A 9,356-nucleotide genomic window follows, 5' to 3' on the forward strand; every position below is an offset into this window, starting at 1 on the left:
ATGCATAATTATTATTGACTAACTAAGATTAGTTACAATTTTTCCATGCATAATTATTATTGACAAACATAATAGGGAATGATGCACACTAAGATTGGATTATATTCACCTACCAACTTGGCATGTTTTGACTTCCTTGCAGAAGCACCACCCCAGAGAGAACAAAGCCTTGTTGAAGGAGGAGTTCAAAAACATCATCAAGGATGTGATTACATTTGAGAGCTTCTCCATGGGGAAAGGAGCACTTGAGACCATCTTCTTCATATTTGGGGTTCCCATATGTACCTTCTTCCTCAAGAGGTTCATCCCTGGAGGTGCAAGAGTGTCTGATGACATACTCATCCCTGCTGTCACTTCGGGCACTGTCATCCTCCTGGCTAAGACTAACAAGCTCTAAGTGCCCAACCAACACTATGCCTTATTATTTTCAATGATTTAAGTACAAACAATAATGTTACATGTCCTAAATAATATTTTGTATGTGCTTATCATCATCATCATCAAAAGTGTTATATTGAGACAAAAAAATCAAGGTTAATATGGTGCCAAGTTTCTCTTTCTTCTTCCTTTTCTTTCTCTAACAAAGAAATTTATTACTCCCATTCAATAATAAAAAAATTTAAATTTTTATTTATAAAATTTTAGTAAAATATTTTGAAGATGTATATATACTACCATTTCCTTATATCATTAATATTCACTCATTTAAGGTTTACTTTATATTTTATTTAATAGTATATAATATTTTTTTCCTTCATTTATGGATTAATATTGATCTCAAGTCTAATATTTTTTATTTTCATTAGCACATTAATCTCTACTTCAAGTATGGTTATAAAAATAAAAATTCTTATGCATCAATTTGGTTTGCAATCAACAAATTCCCCATAAAATCCTCACCCTTTTTTTTATAATATTATTTATTTATTTATTTGTGTGATGTGTTGCCGACTCCGTCAAGACGACGCGAATCTAAAAGCAGAGATATCCTCTCTCACTCTCTCTCTCTCTCTCTCGCATGTCGCGTACAGGATGCCGCTTAAAACCCTAAAACTCTCACCCGTCCGCCGCCTGCGCTTGTAATGGCGACGGCGATCGACGTGAAGGCTTTTCGTCTTTTCCCGTGCGTCGTTACTCATTCCAGGTGTCCTGTCTTTGTAGCTTCGCCTCCTTGTCTCTACTCCTCCTCACCCGCCTCTTCTTCCTCTCCTCGTCGCCCGCCTTCGCCTTCGCCTTCGCCTTCGCCTTCGCCTTTCATGTTGGCGTATCTGATGGATCGCGTCGGTTACATCGAGGAGAAGGCTACCGCCATCGCCAACCGGCTCGCTGGAGTCACCTCCCCCGAGAGACCCGACGCTGTTCTCCGCTTCCTCCGCTCTACCGCCGGCCTCCCCCCATTCAAATCCGGCGTTTCGTCCGATGCCGCCCTTGCTACCTTCTCGCCGACGACCGCTCCAGCCTCCTCCGACCGTACGACGGCCTCAGCAAGGCGCTCGCTAGACTCGTCACGGCCTGCGCCCCTTGTTTCGGATACAGCACGAACCGCCTTTCTCTCACCATCGACTTTTTCCGCTCCCTCTTCAGGCACAAGAACAGCATGGTCGTCTCCTTTTTCCGTCGCTGCCCCCGCCTCCTCGCCACCGACGCTGACCAGGTGCTCCGCCGCAACCTGGACATCCTCCGTGGGCACCCTGATGTCGACGTGCCCACCATTGTTTACAAGGCCCCCTTCCTCTTCCTCAAGCCCGACTGACTAGAGTCCGTCTTCCTCGTCGCCGAGAAGGAACTGGGCATTGACCCTTCCTCGAAAGAATATGTCGATGCACTCCACCTGTGCGCCTCATTGCCCAAAGAGAGCCTCGTGAGAAGGCTGTGAATCATCAGGAGCTACGGCTTCAACAACGAAGAGCTGTTCACCATGCTCCGGAGGTCTCCTCTCTTCCTGCGACTCACCGATGAGCACATGCGGAAGAAGCTGGATTTCCTCGTTGGAACTGTGGGCTTAACCAAGGCCCTGCTCTCAAACACTTCGCTGCTGCTTTTCAGCCTGGACTCAAGGCTGGTGCCAAGGTATCAGCTGCTGCAGAGCCTGCAATCAAGAGCGTTGATGCCCCAAAATTTTGACTTATTAAAGGCATTTGCCATTAGTCAACAGAGATTCAATAAGGTGTATGTAGAAAAGTTATGGAATGGAGAAGGTTCAGATCTTGTCCAGTCTTATATGAAGAATCTTGGTGAACCGCTCCTGGCCCTTCAACATTGAGTCCCGATGCAATGCTATATATCATTTTAGGAGTCACTTCTGCTTGTTTTGTGTGTTCTCATAGAAATTTTTTGCTGATATTTGGTAGCAAGAACGAACTACAATCCAATGACATTTTCCCTGCCTTTATTGTAGGACTTTTAGAAATCTGTTCTGGTTCATCCTTTGACTATAGTTTTCAGTTAAATGGTTTCTTGTTATATTTCCAGAGATGTCTATTGCCACTGAAACATAATCATGATGGGTGCCTGAAAGGTATAGGTTGTTGCTTAGATCTTTGCTTTTCAGTAATTTCTCTTATTAGCTCCTTGGTGCACAGTATGCTTAACCAGAGTAGAATGTACACATTGACCATGACATTGTGAATGATTAACCCTTTTAGAGAATGTGTTTTCATGAATCTTTGTTTGTAAGTTCTTTTCTGAAGTGCCAGCCATTAAGGATTTGAAATATTACTGAAGTTGAATGTTTATGAAGGGTTAGTCTTTCTTTCTTCCTGGTGAATCCTTAGGTTTTTTTTCTCCTGCAGAATAACTGCTTGAGCTTTCTTGTCTTCCTTTTTGTGTCTCAGCCAGCTCCTTACCGAGTGGAAGAATTACCAAGCGGCTGCCACCTCGCCAAGCCATCTCATCTCTGCCTCAGGGCAACAACAATGTTTTGTAACAGTGAGGCTTATCTTTAGCTTGTGCAATATTCCAATTACTAGCAGCTAAATATCAATGTTTTTTTTTGTTTCTAAGTAATATATGTATATTGCCAGTTTATTTTGCCTGATCCAATGACCATCTTTGTTATAAATGATCCAACTGCATTTAAACCAAATGTACTAGGCTACTTTATACTAGTTGAGGCTTCATATTTGACCCAATAGTTTACTTTAATGAATGGTATTCGAGGGACCCATACCTAGAAACATGTTAGAATCAGATTTGGTTATAGGGTTATGAGGGAGGATCTATCAGTGCACTGACTTTTAAATGAATTTGGTCAAAAAAATTGAACCGTTGATTCAACTGCTTAAGCTTACTTGTTTTTGGCCAGAATACTGTATGTTTTCTGTCCAAAAAACATTTGACCCTGTAATTATTCTAATGTCATCTTGGGAAAGAGATATTTCTCCATCTGTGAACTGTACTAATCTTCTGGATTAGACTGAACATGATTTTTATGTTCATTAGAGCATAATTGATCTGCATTAATACCATTTACTCAATGTGTTCATCAATCCCTGGTAGGGCTCTTCGTTAGGTTTTTTAACCAGATGAAAAGCTTGCTTCAGACCTTGGTAGATGAGTTGAAAAAAATTAAGCTCTATTCCAATAGGAGTGCCAGAATGGTAAGTAATGTCAGTTGCATATTTAATAGTGCCAGCATACTGGGAAGAAACTTCTTGGGTTATAATTGGTGTTCATTATGGAATATGGCTGCATAAGGTAGTTGCTTCTTACAGCAGTTTGCATGGATTTGATGTTTGAATTCTTCTCCTTGCTGGTTAAAGCTTGAATCATCACAAATGCCTTTAGAAAAAAAAAACAGTGCAGTTGGAATTAGACTTACATGAAACCACTAGAATTAGATTGGTTTTTGGATACTATTGAAATTTTCATGCAGTAAATTTTCGTATACCATTGAATTAGATTATTGGAATTAGACTTTCATCTTGGCTGTTACTTTATATATCAGATACAGTCGGATTTATGCTTGTCTGAAACCATTAAAATTATGTTATTTAATTTGGATGTTCTTGGAATTGGCAGGTAGAGCGGCAGAGCTGTAGTCATCAAGCTTCGTGCTGACTATTTTCACTAGCCAATTGAGCGACGATTTGAGTTACTCTTCAAGAATTGAGTTGAATGTGCAATTAATTAACCGGTTGCAGATGATAATTTTCACAATATGCAAATGGATATATTCTTCTTCTTGCTGTGAAAATTCGTCAAGCCTTGTGCTGACTTTTTTCACTAGCCAATTGAGTGACCATCGAATTGAGTTAACTAACCAGTTGTAGATGATAAATTTCACAACATGCTAATGGATTGTTGAATTGTGATTATATTTCCATTCATGCTATGAAGGTGAACATATGTTTGCAATTTGGCCATACTAACCCTTTCTCCTAATGTAGTAGCTCTTTTTATCTCATCATATTTCATGATGACTTTGGAGTTCCCATTATAACATATATGTACATGTATATATATTATAAAAAGGTCCCAGCATTCTTGAGTCAGAAATTTTGATGTGCTATGCTTTTTAACTGCAGTAAATATATAGAGTTTCTTGGAATATGAGGCATGGACATGGTCACAAGATTCAGACATAACAAGGTATGGACAAGCTGACATGATAAGTATTTTAGAAGTACGACACAACATGACAATTATTTCATGTATATTTCAAATAGTATTATAATTTTACACTTAATGCAATGTACATTATTTATGTTCATCAATATGCAATTGTGAGAAACACAGCAGTCATTCAGAAAATTAGAGAACATGATGTCTATGTACTTCTGCTCCTGTATAAGACATTAAGGGATAAGGCAAAGGAAATTGTTTGTGCACTGCCAATGTTCAACTTATCTTGAAGCCTCAGGTGTCCAACATATACACAGCACGATAGCATAAATAAATCTGAATAGCACCAGGGTCCTCCTAATATGAATTTGAAGTTATCAACATATCACTTGTTTAGAATATGAATGATTGGAAGGGCATGTGCTTATATCCACATTGTTCCAGATGCAAATATAAGTTGTCGATCATGTTAAATTATTTTTCTATTGACATAAGCCATACATCAGCTTTATTCTTGTGAACTTTGTTTAGGTCAAAGCTCTATATTATCATTTAGGAGAAAGTTGAGTTGTTGGGGAAGGGAAATTTGCAGTGTTCCACTGTTCTTTCACTTGTATGTTAACATAGTTGGTGAACATTTCCAAGATCTTCTTTAACTCATTTTTCTTTCCTCCTTTCTGCTGAAACTGTCTCCCAACATATATCTGTACTGTTAGATAAATTTGATGTTCCATTCCATTATTAGAATTTTTTTTTCCCCTTATATGTGTTGATGACACATTAGAAATTGATTAGCAAGTTCTCCGATAAATTTTGAGTATGCCAGAAAGAAGATCCAGTATGACCCTCCTGCCGATTGCTTTCGAGCTGCTTTGACTGCTTTGGAGAAAAGGTAACTTCTTCCCCTTCATTAACCTTCATCTTCCACTTTGGGTCAATCTTTGCCCATTTTACTGTCATTTACTCACTGCTGACCTGTTTTGGGAGCGTGAGACGCACAATTCAGCAACTCTGTGGTGGTGCTGAAGCCACTTGTGATGGTTATTGTACAAAAGCAAGCCCAGCTTCGACCATCTTTCCAGCTTCTTGTTGCAAGAAGTCATGAGAAGAGGGGCAAGTAACAGCAGCAGCAGAGCCTTTATGGCGGCGATGGCGATGCACAACAATCCCTGTGGAGCTGACCACATGGCAGTACTCCTCGAGTGCCTTCATATCTTAGCTTGCTTGGTCGGTTGGTTTGGTTCGACAGTCAAAAACTTGTGCTCATCAAAGCACAAGCAGCAGCAGAGGTAGAAGAAGAAGAAGAAGACAGAGAAGAAAATATTACCGACTACTTGTTCTGGACCACACCTATACGATCATGTTGTACATGATTTATGGCATGAGAACTGTCATTGATGTGCTCATGACACAGCATTGTGGTAACATCCATTTACCTTTTCCATGAGAAGTATCGATGATGCACACCACCGTGGAGAATCCGCCTTGCACTGAGGTACGTAGATGTCTGATGCATGCCATGAATGTCCCTTTCTTGTTGTTTTACTAGATACAAGAAATCTTACTTGGATAGATTGATGGAACCACATGAGTGTCATAACAGGTGGAGTAAGGAAAGGGGAAGGAAGAAGAGGTTGATCCACTGCAGCAAGTAATAGTTTGTCCTCTGCATGAAACATGCCTTTTGAGCCACGCAAGCTCATTGGATGATGCAACCTTAGATACTTCCCTTTCCTGCACCAAACTCCGTGCGTGCTCTCTCTCTCTCTCGGCTCTCTTCGTGGTAAAGCGGGAGTTATGAGCATGTGGGTTGTGTCTGTTCATGCCATCGCCACACTGCAACACCTTTCTCTGCGTTCGGAGGAGGATTTAAGCCTCAGAATGGTGCCTCCCAGAGTTATATTTCCCTTTAACTGTTAGATTTTTGATGTATATACTTAGATTTAGTCTCATATCCAAAGGTACAAACAAATGAAATTTATGATACTCAAAATCCCCAAGAAGAAGAAAAGAAAAGAGGAGTCGATCAAATCAGAAACACAGTCGCCATGGTGATGATCTCGTGATCAACTGCAGCAAAGGCCTCCAAATGCTTGACTCGTTTCTTGATAGCAATTACGGAATGGAGCAGTACAATTTTATATATATATATATATATATATATATATATATATATATATATATATATATATATATATATATATATATATATATATATATATATATATATATATATATATATATATATATATATATATATATATATATATATATATATATATATATATATATACTTCAAACATTACAATTCCAAGGAGAATCCAAGAAAAGGACAAGACGAGCACATCATCCCCTTTTTATTCCTCTTATTTTTTTGGTTCCCACCACAATCTTAGACTATACGTAGTGGATTTGAATCCAACGGCTACTTCATGGCACAGGAGATCTACGCAGGAAATCTACGCGAGCTGAGTTGTTGTAGAACGCCGGCGCCGGCGCAGAGTTGGAAGAGGACGAGGAGTTGACCGAGTTGAGAATGCTGTTCCAGTAGCTTTTCTTCGCCTCTCCTTCCTTCTCCTCCTCTTCCTCCTCCTCCTCCTCCTCCTCCTCGTCTTCCTCGCAGGTCTCACGTCGGGTTGCGTAGGAATCGCCGCAGTAGCCAAGAGGCTTCTGGGCGCCGGAGTCACCCAGCAGCAGTCCGGTGAGTCCTGCTCCGAACTGTCCCCATGCGCACCCTTCTTGGGAGGTGTATGGCTCCGGCAGCCATGGCGCCTCCCCGCCGAAGGCATCTACGGAGAACCCTGCGAAGCTGTCCATTCGGTCCTTCGCCAAGCACTTCCAGTCCGCGCTCTCCGGCTCCAAATTCTCGCCTCCTTGATGCCTGACCGCCGCCGCATTGCCGTCCACGAGCCCCACGCCGGCGGCCGCGAAGCTCAAGGTGGAAGTGGGCGACTCCAGGTCGACCCGTTCGATGGCCGGCTTCGCCGGCCAGACTCCGTGCCACGCCCTGAGCACGTCGAGGCAGGGAGGCGGTCCGGGGGGCGCGCCCGGCTTGCTGGCCAGCAGAGCAGGAGGCAGTGCGGTGGTGGAGGACGACGACGAGGACGACCCCATCTGATGCTGCGGCTGCTCCTGCTGCTGCTGCAGGATCGTGGAGTTGGATGCTGTACGAAGCTTCGACTCCCTCACGAGGCGCGCCTCGGCTTCGAGGCGTGCGCTCTCCCATTGCGCCATGTGGCTGAGGTTGGCGGCGCTCTTGGAGTGGCCGTCGGCGGAGACGAGGGCGTCGCTCTTGGCCTTGTGGGTGCAGGGATCGATGCCCATCTTGGCCAACCGCTTCTTCAGGTGGGTGTTCCAGTAGTTCTTGATCTCGTTGTCCGTTCTCTTGGGCAGATGGGTGGCAATTGCAGACCATCTGAAACACAGCAACTGGGATTCTCATCAACCATCGATCAATCACAAGCAGTGAAGAAAGCCAGGGTTCTTCTTGTAATCCATCCACCACCATCGATCCACAATGAGATAGTAATGGCTGAACTCGAGAATCACTGAAGGATTTGTGATATGTGGAGGACAGGAGGAGTAAGCAGGGGGACTCACCTGTTCCCAAGGAGAGCATGGAGTTGGATGATGGTCTGTTCCTCCTGCAAGCTGAACTCGCCCCTCTTGATGTCTGGTCTCAGGTAGTTGGTCCACCTCAACCTGCAACTCTTCCCGCACCTCTGCAACCCTGCACAGAATGGCAGAGATCACAATTCTCTCCTACCATGTCACGACGACGGCTTAGGCGGCTCACCGGCTTTGGCAGGCAACGCTCTCCAGCTCCCGTGGCCGTGCTTCTCGATGTAGGCGAGCAGCTTTTGGTCTTCCTCCGGCGTCCAGGGCCCCTTCTTCAAGCCCACCTTCTCGCAGCAAGGTGATCGACCCATCTCGGTGGGATCTCGACCTGCAGAAGACAAGATGCTTAAGCTCTCAGGGCCTTCAAAGTCTCCATCCCCATAGTAATTGACATGCAGAAGGTGCAGGATGTCACAGCAAAGCCAAGATGTGGTGGAGCCTTTATGGTTGCACTGGAATGAGAGAGAGAAGAGAGAGAGAGAGATGGGCATCAAAGGAGGGTCAGCACACATAAATAGCACAGATATAAATAAGGTTTGCATGTGTGCCATGACCTAAATAACCCAGTGGTGGTTACAGCCACATTAATCTCCTCCTCCTCCTCCTCTACCACCACCACCACTGTCCTCTGTGCTCTCTTTCCAGGTCAAGGCGGAGGGGTGGCTTCCACATTTATCCATGGAGTAGGGTAACTGCGAGGGGTCATCAGCAGAGCAGATTGGGAAGGCTTGCAGGAAGAGAAGGCTGCCACGTAGTTGAGTCTGTCGAGAGGAGCTACCTGTTTCAGGCCTGCCATTCCTCATCCGGCAGCTGCTATTAATCTGCCATTGGGTCCAATTCTTGTATCCGGTCATCATCTTCCGCTTTGCTTGGTCTGCTCCAAATTGCTTCCTTCTTTGACATAATAATAGTATTCCAATTCTCTGATTAGAATGATTGTACATAATAAAATTTGAGGAATTTTAAGCATAATTTTGTTGAAAATTTGAGGAATCTAATACTCTGATCAACCACTTAAAATCTCTCACTTCTCTTCCTATCTCTATTGAATACTCAACATACGAGTGAAGCAAAGAGTTTCGCTATAATTAGGATCGATTTGCCAATGTCGATATATCGACACACGATATATATCGATGTGTATCTGAATAGAAAGAAAGAAGAATAAAAAGAGA

At 43.1% G+C, this 9,356-nt stretch overlaps 1 protein-coding gene and 1 long non-coding RNA gene across 2 annotated transcripts; one reads left to right on the plus strand and one right to left on the minus strand.

Annotated features, from left to right (window-relative positions):
* Positions 1-985: 985 nt before the first annotated feature.
* LOC108953173 (uncharacterized) lies at positions 986-6,515 on the plus strand. The gene is made up of 3 exons (XR_010497050.1): positions 986-2,928; positions 4,021-6,058; positions 6,167-6,515. It is a non-coding gene; the product is annotated as an uncharacterized LOC108953173 (long non-coding RNA).
* Positions 6,516-6,873: 358 nt separating this feature from the next.
* On the minus strand, positions 6,874-8,996 carry LOC135639831 (transcription factor MYB106-like). The gene is made up of 3 exons (XM_065153780.1): positions 8,360-8,996; positions 8,164-8,293; positions 6,874-7,978 (listed from the first exon to the last, which is right to left on the minus strand). The coding sequence occupies exons 1-3, from the start codon at positions 8,730-8,732 to the stop codon at positions 6,994-6,996; spliced, it is 1,488 nt and encodes a 495-aa protein (XP_065009852.1). The 5' UTR covers positions 8,733-8,996; the 3' UTR covers positions 6,874-6,993.
* Between the last annotated feature and the right edge of the window lie 360 nt (positions 8,997-9,356).

Source organism: Musa acuminata, chromosome BXJ3-6, assembly GCF_036884655.1.
Source record: "Musa acuminata AAA Group cultivar baxijiao chromosome BXJ3-6, Cavendish_Baxijiao_AAA, whole genome shotgun sequence".
NCBI lineage: Eukaryota > Viridiplantae > Streptophyta > Magnoliopsida > Zingiberales > Musaceae > Musa > Musa acuminata.